This window comes from Gorilla gorilla, chromosome 12 (genome assembly GCF_029281585.2).
Source record: "Gorilla gorilla gorilla isolate KB3781 chromosome 12, NHGRI_mGorGor1-v2.1_pri, whole genome shotgun sequence".
In the NCBI taxonomy this organism is placed as follows: domain Eukaryota; kingdom Metazoa; phylum Chordata; class Mammalia; order Primates; family Hominidae; genus Gorilla; species Gorilla gorilla.
In genome coordinates this window covers 78,437,286-78,457,930 of record NC_073236.2, presented here as the reverse complement: position 1 = coordinate 78,457,930, position 20,645 = coordinate 78,437,286, and the positions used below count along the sequence as shown (strand labels likewise).

The window sequence follows — 20,645 nt, the reverse complement described above, 5'->3', positions numbered from 1 at the left end:
ATGTCACTGCACTCCAGCCTGAGCAACTGACTGAGACTCCATCTCAAAAAAAAAAAAGCAAAACAAAAAACCTCAATCCTCCCAAAAATAACTGCATTGTAGAGATTACACTCTGACTTATTTCTTACAATCTTTTCTTTTTAATGGTTAGGCCTGTAATTATTTGCCTAAATCATTATATAATCTTTGAAAATAGGACCCTTAATGGCTGCATGATATTTAATCTTTCATACAGTTTTCTCTTTCTATTGAAGTATAATAAACATACATACAAAAGAGGGCACAGATCTAAGTGCACAGCTCAAAATATTGAGGTAAACACATTTATGTAACCAGCAACCAAATCAAGAAACGAATCAGTATCAGCATTCCAGGAGCCTCTAATGTGTCCCCATTCCAACCACTAGTCACCTCAGGGTAGCTATTACCCAGTCTACTAAATACAAGAACTCACCTGTTTTTACACGATATAAATAAAATAATAGAGATACATAATATTTTTGTGTCTGGCTTCTTTCTTGCAACATTGTGTTTGTGAAATTCAACCAAGTTGTTTCATGTAGTTGTTCACTGTTCATTCAATGTTACTGCTATATAGTATTTCAATGAATAGTCCACAATTATCCTTTCTACTTTTTTTTTGCATCTGAATAGCTATGCAAAGAATACGTAGTTATGTTATTTATTTATTTATTTAGAGACAAGGTCTCACTCTGTTGCTCAGGGCTGGAGTGCAGTGACGTGATCACGACTCACTGCAGCCTGAACCTCCCCAGGCACAAGCAATCCTCCTACCTCAGCCACCCAAGTAGCTGGGACTACAGGCACACACCACCACATCCGGATACTTTTATTTGTATTTTTTGTAGAGGCGAGGTTTTACCACATTGCCCATGCTGGTCTCAGTCCTGGACTCATGCAATCCACCTACCTTGGCCTCCCAAAGTGCTGGGATTACAGCCATTAGCTACTGCGCCCGGCCTAGTTATTTTCAATATGCTGTTAGCATTCTTGACTCTGCCTTTGGGTGATCACCAGGGTATATTTTGTTAGGCATATACTTAGAAGAGGAATTACTGGGCCATAGGGTATGCAGATGCACATATGGAGAGTATAAATTATTGAACCACTTATTAAAATTTGTGTTTTCACGAAGACTTTTAAAAGAAAATTAACATTTTACAATTAATTGTTATAAAACCTATGTAAATGATGACATATCATCCAGCCATTTAAAGAATTATTTTCAAAGAATATATACCGGCCAGGCACGGTGACTCACGCCTGTAATCCCAGCACTTTGAGAAGCCGAGGCAGGAGGATCACCTGAGGTGAGGAGTTGAAGACCAGCCTGGCCAACATGGTGAAACTCCATCTCTATGAAAGTACAAAAATTAGCCAGCCATGATGGCAGGTGCCTGTAATCCCAGCTACTCAGGAGGCTGAGGTGGGAGAATCGCTTGAATGCGGGAGGCAGAGGTTACAGTAAGCCAAGATCACACGACTGGACTCCAGCCTGGGCGATGGAGCAAGACTCCATGTCCAAAAAAACAAAGAATGAATACCAAAAGAGGCAACTGATTCATTTACAAAGTTCTACTAGTGGTTTCTTATATGTGCATGAACAATGAATTTTTCTACTGTAACTGTTCAACGTATTGCCCTTTAAAGAACCAAAAAAAGAAAATAAAATATAGCATATACTTTTAAAATTCAATAAGGGAAAAAAATATTTTCAAGCACTTATTTGGTAAAATTAGACAATCATAGCAGGACTACACAGATGTGAGCAGAAAACAATATATTAATAACTGAACTGTCAACATACACACCAGAATCGTATTTTCACTACATTAGAGAATGGAACACTATCAAAGCAGTATAGGTCAAGGGAAACATGAAACTGTATCCATGGAAGAACACTGAAAACCAAGAAATGTGTAATCAACTGAGTCTCAATGAGAAGTACATAAATATGAGGCAGAATTCAAACAAGAGAAAAAAACACTAATCTGTTTAAAACAAAAAACAACAAAAACACTTTTGAGGTATGACAAAGAACTGTACATATCTAATATATACAACTTGATGAGTTACTAACCTAGTCTTTTGTGTACTACAAATGCTGAGACATTAAAAGATACATCTAAATGGAAGAACAATACTAATATCAAAGTGTTTATATTGTAGCTTAAGTAAAATTTCACTTAACTTATTTAGCATCCTTTATGAGACAGTTCAAGAACATTTAACTGCAATTTGAAAACAGAGTAATCACCAAGGTGTTCCCAGAATCAAAAAGACAGTATTGTTATTTTTTTGTTTCTGTTGGGTGGATCTAACAAAGAATGGTGAAAGGTGCTGAAAAGAGCAACACTGAGTGCTAAAATATGAACCATGTTAAGAAGAAACCTCTAAATTTCATATGAAAACTATAATTACTAAAAAACAGATTAATACAGGTATATGAAACAGTATCAAAACATCACACCTAGTCAACAAGAATGTCCCCCCACACCCAAATACTTTGACTACTGCATTAAAAATTTTTAAATTCGTCTTTACCTGTTGTTTCCCAAGTTTTCAAGGCAACCTTCAATGAATCTCATTCGAATTTGTCTATCTGTAAACCAACATACTAACGAACAAAGAAGTTTCTCTGCTTCATTTATTAATCCTTCAGAAAGATTAACCTATAAAAAATGTATATAAAATTACTATTTATCCTAATTGCATCTTGCTGAAATTTCTTAGTCTTCTAGTTCTATTAAATAACTTACTGCATCTTCATCTTGGACTATATCCCACAACAAAGTATTTCCTTTCTTGCAAACATTATCCAAATTAATGTCTGTAACAGCATTACTGTTGAATTGATGTTTATGAACTACAGGTCCTGAAGAGAAAAAAAAAAAATACACTATAGAGAAATGCAGCTGACTGATTATAGCATTCATATGGTTAGCAAATCCAAAGAAAAGTATACGATATTTTTCTCAGATCATAAAATAAAAACACATTAGCACAATATTTTGTTTTGTTTTGTTTTTGTTTTTGTTTTTAAATAGAGACTGAGTCTCGCTATGTTGGCCAGGCTGGTCTTGAACTTGTGGCCTCCAGTAATCTCCTTCCTCAGCCTCCCTAAGTGTTGGGATTACAAGTGTAAGCCACTGCACCCAGCATGGCACAATACTTATGAGGAGAGAAGAATAGTGCCATTTAGATTTGATAAGGCTAAAGTGAAATCGTTTCCTTTCTATAGTCTCTTTGCTATTTATAGTGATTACTATTTTCACGTCAAGAGAACTGTACATAAATACTTGAAACTAAGTGTGAATAAGACAACATATTTGAAATAATTAACTAGACATACCTCTAAATGACCTATATAATCTTTTATAATCCCTATATTTAAAAAAAAAACAACACTATTTTCACTGGAGATAATTTACCCGCAACATTCAAATTAAAAGACTCTTTTATAGAAATACTACATTTTGTTTAGACACTCACCAGTTATAGGACATTTGGATAGTTTCTAGTTTTACGCTATTATTAACAAAACTACCATAAACATCTGTGTAACAAGTTTTGCATCATTTCCTTTCCTTTCTCTTGGGTAAATACTGAGGATTGACATCACTGAGTCATAAGGTATTATGTATGTTTAAAAGAAAACTGCTGAAAAGATTTCCAAAGAGGCTGTGCCATTTTACATTCCCATCAGCAGTGTACGAGAGCATCAGTCCCTTTCTTCCATATTCTCCCTAACACCGTAGTACTGTCACTCTTAATTTCACATACCTATTTTTAATTTCACATACCTATTAAGGTATGTGGTAAAATCTCATTGAGGTTTTTAATTTCCATTTCCCTAATGACTAATGATGAGAATCTTTTCGTATGCTTATTAGCCATGTGTATACCTCTTTGGTGAAATAAGTAATTTGCCACTCTTTTAATTGGGTTGTCTTACTATTGAGTTATGAAATTATTTTATATTCCAAATACAATCCATTTCATAGATATATAATTTACAAATATTTCTTCTAGTCTGTGGCTTGTCTTTTTTTTTTGGATGGGTGGGGGGACTGTTTTGGTATTTCGCTTTCGTAATTTTATCGAAATACATACATAATCAAGATGGAGAACATTTCTATCACCCTAGGAAGTTCACTTGTGATCCTTTACAATCAATCCCCACCCTCAAGCCCTAGGCAATGATTGAGGAGCTTTCTTTCCTTACAAATTACTTTTGACTGTTCTAGAACTGCACATAAGTAATACACAGTATGTACTTTCTTCTATTTCTAGCTTCTTTTGCTCAGAATGATGTTTTCAATATTCATCCATGATGTTGGATGTGTCTGTAGTTCTTTCCTTTCTACTGATGAGCAAAATTCCACTATGTGAATATATCAGTTAATTCCAGTTGGAAGGCCTTCTGAATAAAGCAGCACACATGAACAAATCTTTTGGCAGACATGTTTTCACTTCTTTTGGGTAAAAACCTAGGGCAAAAAAACTGCTGGGTCATATGGTAGGTATATATTTTACTTTGTGATAAAGCAGTTTGATACAGTTTGAATGTTTTGTCCCCTCCAAATCTCATGTTGAAATGTGACCTCCAGTGTTGGAGGTGAGTCTAGTAGAAGGCGTTTGGGTCAAGAGAGCAGATCCCTTATGAATGTTTTCATGCTGTCCTCACCACAGTGTGAATTCTTACATTGAGTTCAGATGAGATCTGGTTGTTTAGAAGAGAGTGACACCCCTCCAACTCCGTTTCCACTTTTGCCATGAGACCCCTGCTCCCCCTTCACATTCTGCCATGATTGTAAGCTTCCTGTGGCCCTCACCAGAAGCAGATGCTGGCACTACGCTTCTTGCACAACCTGCACAACTGTGAGCCAAAATAAACCACTTTTGTTTATAAACTACCCAGACTCAGGTCTTTCTTTTTTTTTTTTTTTTTTTTTTTTTTGAGATGCAGTCTCGCTCTGTTGCCCAGGCTGGAGTGGAGTGGTATGATCTTGGCTCACTGCAACCTCCCCGCCTCTCAGGTTCAAGTGATTCTCCTGCCTCAGCGTCCCGAGTAGCTGGGACGACAGGTGCCCGCCACCACACCCAGCTGATTTTTGTATTTTTAGTACCAACGGGGTTTCACCATGTTGGCCAGGCTGGCCTCGAGATGCTGACCTGAGGTGATCCACCTGTCTCGGCCTCCCAAAGTGCTGGGATTACAGATGTGAGCCACCTCACCAGGCGATTTCTTTATAGCAACACAATAATGGACTAACACACAGTTCTCCAAAGTGATTATATTTTATGTTCAACAGCAACTTATGACAGTTCCAGCTCCACATTCTAATGTCAATCCTTGATAGTATCAGTCCTTAATTTTACTCATTTCAATAGGTATGTAGTAGTACCTCACTGTGGTTTTAACTTACACTTACCAGATGACAAGAGACACAGAGAGTGTACTTACTGGCCATTTCCTTTTTTTTTTTTTTTTAAGACGGAGTCTCACTCTGTCATCCAGGTTGGAGTGCAGCGGCGTGATCTCGGGTCACTGCAACCTCCACTGCCTGGGTTCAAGCGATTCTCCTGCTTCAGCCTCCCAAGTAGCTGGGACTACAGGTGAGCACCACCATACGCAGCTAATTTTTTTTTTTTTGTATTTTTAGTAGGCATGGGGTTTCACAACGTTGGCTAGGCTAGTCTTGAACTCCTGACCTCAAGTGATCTGCCCACCTCAGCCTTCCAAAGTGCTGGGATTATAGGTGTGAGCCACCATGCCCAGCCCTTATTGACCATTTCTATATATCACCTTTTATGTAGTATCTGATCGACACTTTTGCCCATTTTTAAATTGACTGTCTTACTCTGTTGGAGGAGGTCTTCTAGTACTAAAAACATTGTAAAACAAGGTAGATTTGGAAAGCATTAACATATACTATCATTTTATTCTGTCTACAATGGATTGTGAAAAGAAAACCATTTTGTTCAATTTCTAACTCCACGCAGTAAAAAATAGGTAAAATACTGATTAAAGGAAAATTTGAGAAAAGAATGGTAACAATTTACAAATACGGCATCACATTCAGTCAGATGACCTCAATCTAACCTATTCCTTTCTCAACAACCACAACAGCACAACAATAAAATAAGTCAAAGTAACTTAACCTAGACAGATCATGTACAAGAAACACATACAAATCAGTAAATTGTTGCCAAGGTCCACAAGTTGTGTTTCTAAGTGTGTTTATGGCCTCTTTGCATAAACGTAATCCATCCAGTTTACTTATTACGTACTGGCATTCCAAAACCCATTTACTAGGCCAGCATATGTTGATGATACCAACCAAACAAGAGGTTTAAGGCCTTTAAACTGCCAATTCTAAAACTGTTTTTCACTTTCTTATTTTTTCTTGCTTTACTCATTAATTCCCTACTACTCTTTACCTTCCTCCATCCTCCATTCTTTCAAGTCTAGTCATGCCCCATTACTTTAAGATTGATTTAGACTTGAACAATAATTTCTCACACTCGCCCCTCCTTATTCCCTCCTACCCTTCCCTAACCCCAAGCAACCACTAACCTTCTGCCTGCAGATTTGCCTATTCTAGACATATCATATAAATGGAATCATAAAATTTTATCTTTTGTGATTTCCTATACTTTTAGGTTCTAGGATTTCTGAGTATAAATTCTAATACAACCATATATTTTCTAAAATATAGAGCTTTAATTATTACATATTATTGCTATATATTTTCTTTCCCCGCTGAATATCTCGATAGAACTGCAGGACTTATTTATATTCATGATGGACTATTTATAATAATTTAATTCCCTTGGGGGAAAAAAAACCTACCATATGGAAGTTATTTTGACAAAAACATTTAAGTACCATAACCTTAACTATTGAGTCCTTTCAACAAAGTAAGATAAATTATTCCTGTTGTGAAGAAGGTAATGTATTTTACTTACTGTAGAGTCTTACCTTGACTAAGATGTTCATGGTAAATGGAAGCTAAATTGGGAAGATGTTGTTGGAGGTGAGATGTCAGTTCCGCATGTGAATTAATCTGAACTAGCTCCTCTTCACATCCAGATTCTTCACCATCAAAATCAGCCATATTTTTTTCTGATTTTGCACTAACCTGGGAGCTACTACAACTGACATCATCTGCACTTAGCATATCATCAACCATATGCCTACAAAACAGAAAAAAGCACAAAGTTAGTAATTACGAATGTGAATCTAATTTGTGAACCACAAAAAATACCTCTCTTAAACTTACAAATACACTTATAAACAAACCGACATCTGCTTATTAACAATATGGAATGTTGAGAGCTTTACGAAACTGAAAACTTCACACTGTCAGAATTATTAAATAATTTTACAATATACAGTCATATTACCAGGCCTATTAAGACACCTCATTAAAACAAATTCAAAGAACAATTTTAGGCAAGATCACTAATACTCACTATTTACATATTATTTTATACTCAAAGTCTATAAAATGTGAAACCATAAAAAGTGTGGTTTTTTACAACTGTAGAATCAAACCAAAAAAACTTTCCAATTTAAGGCTGCAGTCTTGATGGACTTAATATTAACTGGGGAACTTCTAACCAAACAAACCCAAATTAAGCATTCATTTCTAAAACACACTGTTACCGGACATAAAGACAAAATGATTAAAAAAATCGAAAAATAACATGAAGTTCAGGGTTGATTTAGAGACTCACAAGTAGTACCATTAATACACAGAATATGAAAAGAGCTAAAGTGAAAAATTAAATCATTAGGTCTTGTGAGGTATGGAATGGGTATAGGTGTCAAAACTAAGATTTGCAGTGTACCAAACTGAATATATTGCACCTCAGTTTTTTAACTGCTTTGTCTTCATCATGAGCTGTGCTGGGGACAACTGTGAACGTTTGTATCTATAATGCAAGATAGTGAGCCAGTGGTTCTCAATCAGGGGTGAATTTAGGCCCCTGGGGGAAATCTGGAAATATCTAGAGATATTTTTGGTTGTCAAAACTGAGGAGATGCTAGTGGAATCTAGAGATAAGGCTCAGTATAGTGGCAAACATTCTGCAATGCACAGGGCAACATTAGCATTGCTATACATTCAAATAAAAAAAAAATGTTCTGGCCCAAGGCTGGGCATGGTGGCTCACACCTGTAATCCCAGCACTTCAGGAGGCCGAGGCAGGCAGATCATTTGAGGTCAGCAGCTCAAGACCAGCCTGGCCAACATGGTGAAACCCCGTCTCTACTAAAAATACAAAAATTAGCTGGGGCATGGCGGTGCATACCCGTAATCACAGCTACTCAGGAGGCTGAGGCAGGAGAATCACTTGAACCCAGAAGGTGGAGGCTGCAGTGAGCCAGGATCGTGCCACTGCACTCCAGCCTGAACAACAGAGTGTGATTGTGTTTAAAAAAAAAAAAAAAAAAAAAAATTGTAATTATCTGGCCCAAAATGCCAATCTTGAAAAACACTTCCTTAATCTCAGATGCATCAGTGATAAGAATTAAAAAGCAAAGGAAATAAAGAAGTAATATGTATAGATATGTAGTTCACCCTAACAACTTAATTGCATTCTGGAAGATCTGGCAAATTGTCGAGTATAGCAAAACTCAATCTGATAAAGGGCATACCCATGATTCACCATAAACTCACATACTATCACTCGTAACGACAATGATAAATATACAGCTAACACTTATCGAGCACTTATTGTGTACCAATCACATTAGTTAGCCCAGGAAATCCTCACAATAAAACCATGAGATAGATACTATTGTGCCCATTTTATTTTTAGAGACAGAGTCTCATTCTATTGCCCAGGCTGAAGTGTAGTGGTGCAATCACAGCTCACTGCAGTCTTGATCTCCTGGACTCAAGCGATCCTTCCACCTCAGCCTCCCAATTATCTAGAACTACAGGTATGTGATACCATGCCTGGCTAGTGTTTTTAATATTTTTGTAGACGGAGCCCCACTAAGTTGCTCAGGCTGATCTCAAACTCCTGGCCTCAAACGATCCTCCTGCCTTAGCCTCCAAAGCACTAGCATTATTGTTCCCATTTTATAGATTGAAAAAAATGAAGAAAAATTAATTATTTTGCCCATCATAATACCACCACTAAGTGACAGAATCACATATTTGGTATATTTCACAGATAACCAAAAAGTTTTATGCTGGAGCTTACCCTTTTAAATACCCTAAAATTAGGAGATGTGTAAAATTTCCCTTTCTTAATCACAATTTTGGAAAGTTTCCATAAGCACTCATATCTTTTTTAGGCATTTACTACAAGAAGTTGAAAATCTAATCCTGTGTTATCCAATATAATACCAACTAGCCATATGTGACCATTACACACATAAAACATGGCAGCTCTAGGCTGGGTATAAGTAGCTTACGCCTGTAATCCCAGAGCTTTGGGAGGCTGCGGCAAAAGCACTGAGGTCTGGGGTTCAAGACCAGCCTGGGCAACATAGCAATACCCTGTCTCTATACAAAAAAAAAAAAAAAAAATTAAGAATTAGCTAGGAGTGGCAACACACACCTTAAGTCTCAAGTGCTCAGAAAGCTTAGGCAGGAGGATTGCTTGAGCCCAAGAGTTTGAGACTATGATGAGCTATGATCACATCACTGCACTACAGCCTAGGTGACAAAGTGAGACCCTATCTGTCTCTATACTAAAAAAAAAAAAAGAAAAAAGGCCAGGTGCAGTGGCTCACGCCTGCAATCCTAGCACTTTGGCAGGTCAGGAGTTCAAGACCAGCCTGGCCAATATGTTGAAACCCCATCCTACTAAAAATACAAAAATTAACCAGGCATGGGTGGGGGGTGGGGGGCGCCTGTAGTCCCAGCTGCTCGGTAGGCTGAAGCAGAAGAATCGCTTGAACCTGGGAGACGGAGGTTGCAGTGAGCCAAGATTGTGCCACTGCACTCCAGCCTGGGTGACAGAGTGAGATTCCAACTCGAAAAAAAAAAAAAAAGGCCGGGCCTGGTGGCTCACACTTGTGATCTCAGCACTTTGGGAGGCCGAGGCGGGCAGATCATCTGAGGTCAGGAGTTCAAGATCAGCTTGGTCAACATGGTGAAACCCCATCTCTACTAAAAATACTAAAAACGTAGCTAGGCATGGTGGTGGGTGCTTGTAATTCCAGCTACTCAGGAGGCTGAGGCACAAGAATTGTTTGAGCCTGGGAAGTGGAGGTTGCAGTGAGCCTAGATCGTGCCACTGCACTCCGGCCTGGGCAACAGAGCGAGACCCTGTCTCAAAGAAAAAAAGAAGAAGAAAACAAATAAATGAATAAATAAATATTTTAAAGAATTAAAGGGTGGCTAGTCTAAATTGAAAAGTGCTATAAGTATAAAATATGCACTAAATATTGAAGACTTGCTAAGAAAAAGAGGAAGGAAATACCTTACTAATTTTTATACTTATTACATGTGGAAATGGCATTGTGGATATTATTGGTTTAACATGATTAAAATTAACAACCTGGTTTTTTATTGTTGTTGTTCAACGTTTTGCTTTTGAGTCTCACTCTGTTGCCCAGGATGGAGTGCAGTGGTGTGATCTCAGCTCACTGCAACCTCCACCTCCCAGGTTCAAGTGATTCTCCTGCCTCAGCCTCCCAAGTAGCTGGGATTACAGGCGTGCACCACCATGCCCGGCTAATTTTTCTATTTTTAGTAGAGATGGGGTTTCACCATGTTGTTCAGGCTGGTCTCAAACTCCTGACCTCAAGTGATCCACCTGCCTCGGCCTCCCAAAGTGCTGGGATTATAGGTGTGAGCCACTGCACATGGCCAACAACCTGCTTCATTTTGTGTTTTTAAATGTGCCCAATAGAAAACTTGAAATTATCTATTTGTAGCTTACATTTATAGTTTGCACTATACTACTAATGAATAGCACTAGTACAGAATAAATTGCAAATTGAATATACGATATAATACTTCCCTAAAAGAAATATGAACTGAATATTTATTTTGAAGTAGGCTTACCCATCGTGGTGGTGGTGATGGTGGTGGTGGTGGTGGTGATGCTGTGGACCAATAAATTGTCGACAATTAAATAATTCATTCCCAATAGTCTCCCCAAGGAAGTCCCCAGTTCGTGTGATACAAGACTCCTGAGACCCTTGTGCTATATGAGTAGCATTCATTTCCCCTGAAATATCCTGTTCTGGGTCTTCAGAGTGTGAACAAGCATCCAGCATTCGCATTCGATTATCTACTGATGGCAATGATTCAGTGTTAAAAACCAGGTCCTTTCCTGTTCCGCTGCTTGTCCCATTTCTTTCTGACGTGCCTTGGGAGTCCCCCAGGCAAATGCCTGCTTGACTCTCTAACTTTCTATTCCGAAGATCTGTACCACAACTGCTTTTGGGAGGATTATGACAATGATCATCGTCTTCATCTTCCTCTTTGAGGGCTTCAATATCTGCAATGTCTTCTGACTGTACCTCACTGCCAGGGCTCCCAGCTGACTGGCTTGCATGGCTAGAATTAACCTCATTGCTAGATCCATCACTATGCCCACTACTGCTACCAGGACCACTGCTTCCATCTTCACCACTGTTGGCAGTTTCGTCAGAACTTCCCTGCATGGATTCCTGTATTTTGAAACAAACAGATTTAAATAAATATTTAAACCAGTAAGAAAAAAGGTAACCAACATTAATAAACTGTACTTTTTAAAAAGGCTGCCAGTCTTGTTATACTCCTTTGAACAATACAAAATGGAATTAAAAACTCAAAGGACGTCAAAAATATTACGTAAAGGAGAGGACAAGCCCAAACATGAATTATGTATATATACCCAATTCAAATGATAAACACGCCAGAAAGCCAAAAATGCCTATAAAAAAAGAAAAACCTATTTTCATACCTCTGTGTCTGAAAGTCGTTGTTGCACATGTTTGGTTCTATTAATAAGTTGCTCATCCATTTCAATGTCACTACCTCCACTTTGATGTGTATCGCTATTATCACTGCTTTGAGGACTAGCTGCAGGTGACCCTATATAAAATACATTTTTTGTTTTTACTTCTAATTTATATTAACATTGACTTAACAGAATGACATTATCATTTGGTTCCTTGACCTAGTTACCAAAGCTTTATGCTAAGTAGCCAAAAATAAAATCTCTAAATATGTTAACATTTGCTCATGATTTCTAAAGAAGATGTAAGATTCAATTAAAAGTCAAGATGTTTATGATTTTAAGAAAAATGGGTAACACGAATATGTTAAAGGTTTACATCTCCTCAAAATGAACTTTATGACTGATACAAATTTATTATTATGTAAAATCAATGAACTCTAGAAAATCACTATAAAAAACTAAGTCATGTTGCCATGAATTTCTAAGGCTCAACTTACAAGGTGATGGAGCTGTTCTTCTAAGCTCTTCTTCCTCTGAAGGAAAAGGAAAAAAAAGGAGAAAAACATTCTAAGTGACTCAGCTTCTTTGAGACAGCGTATCAGTTGTTCATATTACATAATCAACAAGATATAGGTGGAGAAACCTGCAATAAGGTTAAGTCCCCACCACCTACAGTAGTTGTTGGGGATGCCTGCACAGAAAAGCCTAAGAGAGGGGTAGTATATGTTGTCAGGAGACAAAAACTGGGTTCAACTAATGTTTCAGAAAGCCCTTGAAAGCTATATATGTTAAAAAAAATACCCGCTGGCCAGACGCAGTGGGTCATGCCTGTAACCCCAGCACTTTAGGAGGCCAAGGCGGATGGATGACAAGGTCAGGAGATCGAGACCATCCTGGCTAACACGGTGAAACCCCGTCTCTACTAAAAATACAAAACAATTAGCTGGGCGTGGTGGTGGGCACCTGTAGTCCCAGCTACTCGAGAGGCTGAGGCAGGAGAATGACTTGAACCCGGGAGACGCAGCTTGCATTGAGCCGAGATCGCACCACTGCACTCCAGCTTGGGCGACAGACCGAGGCTCCGTCTCAAAAAACAACAACAACAACAACAACAACAAAAACCCCACAAAGCACCTGACATGGCAGAAAACTATGAAGCAGAAAACACAAGATAACTGAATCATTATGTTCTACTCTAAAAATTATTTCTGAAACAAAACTTGTTTGTTTACAAAATGAAATCTCCAAAGCTTTTGTTTAAAAAAAAAAAAGATAACCAAAGCTGAGAAAATCCAGTAACTACAAAGACTTCATCACTATCCTTCATTTAAAAGGTAAACCAAAACACGAACTAATCACAGTATTAATCCTTTTATATGCACTCTTCTACCCATCCCACACTTATTTTAAAATAAAGATTGAACTGAATGTATTAGCAGAAAATATTTCAAATCTGAGTGAGAAGCTCTCAACAATTTACTTCAAAATACATGACACTACTAACCTTTCTTATTTCCAATGGGAATATTAGTATTTAATAAAGATGCAAAAGAACTCTGTTTAGATAACTGAGCCTTAGCTGCTAGTGCGTTATTCCACAGTGCTTTAATTAACATGGATGCCAAGTACAGTGTCTAAAAAAAAAGAGGGAGAGATTTCAGTTTGAGAATTCCAGGCAACACTAACAAATTTAATATCCTTTTTGTCAAACTGAAATGCCAAGACAATAAAATGAAAGTTAAATTATCTGAATCACAAGGAAATTTTCACTTCACGGGAAAAAAAAAACTATCATGTTTTGAATGTATTACCTGTTCAGTATGAACACTTGGCTCAAGAGCTGAGACCAGATTAAGTAGATGTCTAAGTGGTACGGGATCCAAATTCTTGATGAGTGAAGGAAATAAGTCATGTATATACCGACTACAATGTTTCAACTAGAAAATCAAGTTAGAGAGAATGGTCAAAAATAATTGCCCAACACATGTAGATTACCTGATATAAAAACAGTTTGAAAGTCAAAAAGTTGGCCAGTACACTAATATTTTTTAATATGATGGTAAAATGCTAATTATCCAAGATGATGAATGGCAGTGCATAAAACAGTAAAAACAAATTCACCTAAACAGAAATGAAACTTAACCAAACAAATGACAAGCTGAATTTCCTAATTATAAGAGGGAAGGCTGGGTGTGGTGGCTGATGCCTGTAATTCCAATACTTTGGGAGGCTGAGTTGGCAGGACAGCTTGAGCCCAGGAGTTTCAGATCAGTCTGGTCAACATAGTGAGACCTCATCTCTGTAAAAAATACATTTGAAAATTAGGTGGGTGCTGAGGTGCACACCTGTGGTCCCAGCTACATAGGCGGCTATGGTGGGAAGATCTCTTGATTCCAATGGAATTAATTTACATGTCATAATACAAAAATAAGTTAAATAGTAAATTAAAATACAAATAAGACAATAAATTACACTTAGGAGAAAAAAGTAAATTATCACAGGTGTGCCAGATTTGTTATTAAATCTTTATAAAGTATTTATATAATGCTTTTATTTTACTAGAGTACACAACAGAAACCCTTATAAAGATCTATAAAATAATAAACCATGAGATACAAAGACTTCTTTGTTATAATAAACACAAACATGTAAATTCATGAGGGACAATATTTATGAAGATATAAACACTAAATATTACGTCATGTAAAATAAAAGTATTTTACAGCCATGAAGCTGCTAACTACTAAATCAAGATAAGGTAATAAACAGAAGATTAGACAAGTAATTCCCAATTTGAGGGCTGTCAAATGTAAAGTTTCCTACTTTTAATACATAAAAAATCTATTAAAATGTAGATTTTACTCAAAAACACTGATTTTTATATTTCGTAGGCATACACATATGAATTCTCTTCTGCTGCTTCTCTTTCAGGGTAAATATGCACAACCTAATACTGAAATGTAAGGTGAAATACATGTAAGAAAACATAATACTGCAGGAATTCTTCTATCTTGGTGAGGCTTCTTATAAATTACACTATGTGCTTCTACTGCTATTTACTTTAACACCACTAAGTATCCATTTAAAAAACAATGGCAGTACTTCAATACTACAAACAGTATTTGATTTTAAGGAGAAGTGAATACTCAGTAAGTTTACCACTTTTATAGGTCTTGACTAAGAATGTTAATTTAAATATAGTATTAAATAACATTACAGATTAAAATATACTGGTTAAGTATCCCCTATCTGAAATGCTTGGAAGCAGAAGTGTTTCAGATTTTGGATTTTTCCACACTTTGGAGTATCTGCATTATATACTTACCAGTTGAAGATCTCTAATTCAATAATCCAAAATCTTAAATGTTCCAATGAGTACTTCTTTGAGCACCATGTTGGCACTCAGATCTCAAACTTTGTAGCAGTTCAAATTTTAGAGTTTTGGATTAGGAATTCTCAATTTGTACTAACAGTTTTCTCTACTTTTTGCCAACAAGTAACTCTTACATGGTTTTTCTACTTAAAATATGATAAAAACACATATATACATGTTTATATATATAGCATATGTATATAATAAACTATACACTATATGTAATACATAATAAACTTCCGATTTTCTGCCAATTTAACCATTAATATAATGAAATTTCCATAATATACTTAATTTTGATAATTAAGTATATTATTGAAACCTTGTTGGGGTTTCTAGGGTATTAATCTGCCACTTGGTTATTTTTGTTTTGTTTTATACAGATGAAGTCTCATGATATTGCCCAGTCTAATTTTAAAACGCCTAAGCTCAAGTGATCCTTTTGCCTCAGCCTCGCAAAGTGCTGAAATTACAGGAATGAGCCACTGAGCTTATTTTTAAGTAACAAGACCCTTGAGAAAAAAAAAATCATAAAATCCTGTAACTGAGATAAAAAAAAAAAAAACCCACTCTTTCAAATGTGTACATTATTTAATTCCACAGTACACAAAAAATATTATTAAGAATGCGTGGTGGTGGCAGCAGCAGAGGAGGAGGAAGAGGACAAAGAGGAGGAGGACAAGGAGGATGAAGAAACAAAGATGACGGAGAGGACAAAGACGACGAAAACAAAGACAATGAAGACGAAAAAGAAAAGGATATCAGGGAAGATGGGAGAACAGAAAACGCCAGGAATCCATTACTATACCAAGACAAAAAATGTACTAGCCGAATCAGATGTAAGTATCCTGCAACTCTAGAGTCAATCTGAACTTCTACACTTAACAATTTCAGCCTCCAATGCCATAGCTGCTACTGCTACCCATTTCTGACACGCACACTCCCAACCTGCCCATGCAATGACAGGCAGCTACAGAGACAACAATACCGGTTTCTGGTACAGCTTCTGGAGACAGGTGGGCAATAAGGACCACGTCCCCAAGCATCAAGATTCTCTATTCCGACAGCTAGCTGATTGCTAATTCTGACTGGTGAGGTACAGGCACAGAGGCTGGCTGCCATTGTTTCAACACAAACCATCTGAAATGATTACTAGAGGTCTTAAGAGTTGTACTTGTTTTTTGGGGAACAAAACAAAAAAGGAAAGAACAAAAAGTCCACAGAAAATATACCTGAAGGACACTTCCTAGACGAATTGTTTTTTTTTTTTTGAGACAGTCTTGCTCTGTCACCCAGGCTGGAGTGCAGTGGTGCGATCTCAGCTCACTGCCACATGTGCCTCCCAGGTTCAAGTGATTCTCACGCCTCAGCCTCCCAAGTAGCTGGGACCACAGGTGTGTGCCACCACACCCAGCTAGTTTTGTTTTTTTTTGTTTGTTTGTTTGGTTGGGTTTTTTTTGTATTTTTAGTGAAGACAGGGTTTCGCCATGTTGGCCAGGCTGGTCTTAAACTTCTGACCTCAAGTGATCCACCTGCCTCGGCCTCCCAAAGTGCTAGGATTACAGGTGTGAGTCACCACCCAGCCACTAGACAAAGATTTTAAAAAACTTTATCTCAAAGATAGTAAGAGTAAAGACAGGAAAACAATGCATGAACAAAACGAGAATATCAGCAAAGGGACAGAAATTATAAAAAGGAACCAAAAAGAAATTATGGAAATGAAAGGTACAACAACTGAAATGAACAATACACTACACAAGGATTCAAAGGCAGCTCTGAGCAAGCGGAAAAAAGAATCAGCATACCCGAAAGTAGGAAAACTGAAATTATCAAGTCTGAGGAAAAGAAGAAAAATGAATAGCCTAAGGGACCTGTGGGATACCACGAAGCAGAGCAACACATTCATTTTGGAAATCCCAGAATGCAAAGAAAAATGGAAAGACAGAATACTTAAATAACTAACTAAATAAGTAAATAACCAATTTCATGAAAGACATGATCTACAAATCCAAGATGTTCAACAAACTCCAAGAAAGATACACTCAAAAAGACCCCTATCGATACACAATGCAATCAGAATGTAGGAAGCCAAAGACGAAAATCTCAAAAACCACAAGTAACTTGTCACATATAAGAGATCCTCGATAAGATTATCAGCCAATTTCTCATCCAAAACGTTAGAGGCCAGAAGGCAATGAGCTGATATATTCAAGGGGCTAAAAGAAAAATCTTGCAATAAGAATTCTAAATTCAGCAAAACTGTCCTTCAAAAATTAGGGTTGAAATTAAGACATTCGCAGAAAAAAGCTGAAGGAGTTTGTGACACTTTTACCTGCCCCATAAAAATTGCTAAAAGGCAGTTTCCCAGTGTGCTTCTAGCCACTGAATGGGAGAAGGGGACACAAGATGGTAGCAACCACAAACTCTAGTTCCAGCCTCCCGCTGCTCAATGACCTGGTTAGCACTGGGGCCGCCAGGGCTGAAATGACCTGGCCTGAGCTAGCCTGAGCTGAAAAGAGTAGCTCTTTTTTCACAGCCAGCCAAATGACTCGGAAAACCTAGAATGTTTGAGGAAAAAGTGTTCACTATGTTGGGCTGGGCACCATGTGGAGGAACTGAAAGCCTGGAGCCTGGGCCCAGGAATTGAGGAAATGTGAGGCTGGGGCTCAGAGGTGCTCACACTGAGGTAGACCCTTGGGTGATCAGGTAGTTGCCAGAATGCTTCAATGCTCACCTCCAACTCCTGATTGAGTACTTGGTGCTCTTGTGGTGCACTGTACCAGACCCCATGCTATACAAGCTTGCTGGGACCAGCCCAATCTCAGAGCCCCACATCCCTCTGTTGTTGCTGTATCCCCCATGAGGCACTTGTCTCTATCCTGCAAGACAGGCACTCCCCGAGGAAAGGGACAGCAGCAATGAATTATCCCTGTGTTCTCAGTGACCAGCATGAAACCCAGCACGAATATGCATTAGTAATTGTTGGAATGAACCCTTTTCATGTCTTCAAAAGTTCTGGGGAATAATGGAATGGTTTAATTTGGTCTTTGAGTAGGGAACAAGATGAATAAATATGAATTGTCTTGCAAAGAGAAAAAAAATGAGACAAATGCTAAAGAGTCCTTCCAGTTGAAATGAAATAAGGAAGATCTCTGATAAATACATAGGCAATTATTACAGATACTACTGAAATTTTAGTTTGTAACTCCACTTTTTATTTTCCACATGATTTAAAAAACAAAGAATAATTATTAACCTGCCTTACTAGGCACACAACATACCAAGTTGCAATTTGTGACAGCAGTAATAAAAATGGAGAGATGGAGTCATTAGGAGCAGAGTTTTTACATGGCATTGAAGTTAAGCTGGTATAAATTGAAATTAGATTGTAATACCTTTAGGAAGTTAAATGTAATCTCCATATTAAATACAGAAGAAAATTAAAAGGAAATCGAACTGTTTCACTACAAGAACAACAACAACAACAAACAAACACACACCACCAAAACAACTAAACATACAAAAAAGGCAGTAATGGAAGAAATGAGGCAGAAAAACACTATAAGATATAGAGAAAAGAAAAGGCAAAATAACACAAGTTTGTCCCTCTTTATGAGTAATTATTTTAAATGTAAATGGTTTAACTCTCCAATCAAAAGAAAAAGACAGAATTGGTATTTTTTTAAAACTTGATCCAATTGTCTATAAGAGGTTTGCTTTATATCCAAAGACACAAAAAGGTTTAATGTGAAAGGACAGAAAAAGATATTCCACGCAAACAGCAAGCAAAAGCTAGCTGGGTTGGCTATACTAACATCAAATAAGATACAATTTAAATTTTAAAAAGGTTACCAGAAAAAAACAAATGGAATTACCATTTAATCCAGCAATCTGACTCCTAGGTATATGTCTAAAAGAATTCAAACCAAGATCTCAAAGAGGTATCTGTACTCCCATGATCACTACAGCGTTATTCCTAACAGCCAGGATGTAAAAGCAGCCCAAATGTCCATCAACAGATGAATGAATGAAAAAAAAAAAAGTGCTACAGGCCAGGCACAGTGGCTCATGCCTGTAATCCCAGCACTTTGGGAGGCCAAGGCGGGTGGATCACTTGAGCCCAGGAAATCAAGACTAGCCAGGTCAACATGGCAAAACCCTGTCTCTACTAAAAAATACAAAACTTAGTCAGGCATGGTGGGCACCTGCACATAGTCCCAGCTACTTCAGAGGCTGAAGTGGGAGGATGGCTTAATCCTGGAAGGTCAAGGTTGCAGTGAGCCATAATTGTGCCACAGCACTCCAGCCTGGGTGAAAGCGCTCACGCGTGCGCGTGCGCGCGCGCGCGCACACACACACACACACACACACACACACACACACTGCAATACTATTCATCCTTAAAAACGAAGAAAATGCTGACACATGCCACAACACAGATGAATGTTGAAGAGATTAGGCTGAAATAAGCCAGTCACAAAAGGACAAATATTTAATGATTCCACTTATATCAGAAACCTAGAGTACTCAAAATCATGGAAACAGAAAGTAGAATAGAGGTTACCCAAAGTTGATGAGAGGGGAAAATGAGGAGAGTTGTTGTTCAATGGGTACAGAGTTTCAGTTCTGCAATATAAATAAGTTCTAGAGATCTATTACACAATGCAAACAGACTTAACACTAGTGAACTACACACTTAAAAATGATTAAAGGGGATCAACTGCATTTTTTCAAACCACAATTTAAAGTGTTTTCATAAGTTTACTAAAGATAAACTTTAGTAATAAAAGATTCAAAATACCAAGAAGATATGACCATAAACATTATGAAAGACTGGAAGAAATAGAGAAATAAAAAGTTCCACAATAATAGTTGGAGACTTCAATATCCAATTTTCAATAAAGAGAATAATCATAAACAAGGAAATAGAGAATCTGAACAACACAATAAGCCAAATAGACCTAGCAGGCATACACAGAACACTCCAACGGCAGCAGAAAACACATTTTTCTCAAGTACATGTGGGACATGTTCCAAGATAGACTGGATGCTAGACCACAAGTCTCAACAGATATTAAAATACAGATAATCATATTAAAATGTTTCTCTACCCACAGCAGGAAGAAGCTGAAAATCAGTACCAGAAGGAAAACTGGACAACGCACAAATATGTAGAAATTAACACATTCAAACAGCCAAAGGATCAAAAATGAAATCACAAGGGAAATTAGAAAATATTTACAGATAAAATACAACAAAAAATAGAATGCAGAAAGAATAATGTTCAGAGGAAAATTTTATTTATGCATGAAAACTTATGTTTACAAATGTAAAT

The 20,645-nt window shown here is 37.4% G+C and overlaps 1 protein-coding gene across 2 annotated transcripts in view; it reads right to left on the bottom strand.

Moving 5' to 3' along the window:
- The window catches only part of USP34 (ubiquitin specific peptidase 34), a 283,644-nt gene that overhangs the window by 148,667 nt on the left and 114,332 nt on the right, over positions 1–20,645 (bottom strand). For both annotated transcript variants that reach the window (XM_031008389.3, XM_063695856.1), the window contains exons 11-18: positions 13,749–13,874; positions 13,442–13,571; positions 12,435–12,470; positions 11,941–12,071; positions 11,055–11,665; positions 7,007–7,221; positions 2,781–2,896; positions 2,566–2,693 (exon numbers count right to left, since the gene is read on the bottom strand). In XM_031008389.3, coding sequence (XP_030864249.2) covers positions 2,566–2,693; positions 2,781–2,896; positions 7,007–7,221; positions 11,055–11,665; positions 11,941–12,071; positions 12,435–12,470; positions 13,442–13,571; positions 13,749–13,874 — 1,493 coding nt within the window. The remainder of the gene's footprint in view (positions 1–2,565; positions 2,694–2,780; positions 2,897–7,006; positions 7,222–11,054; positions 11,666–11,940; positions 12,072–12,434; positions 12,471–13,441; positions 13,572–13,748; positions 13,875–20,645) is intronic.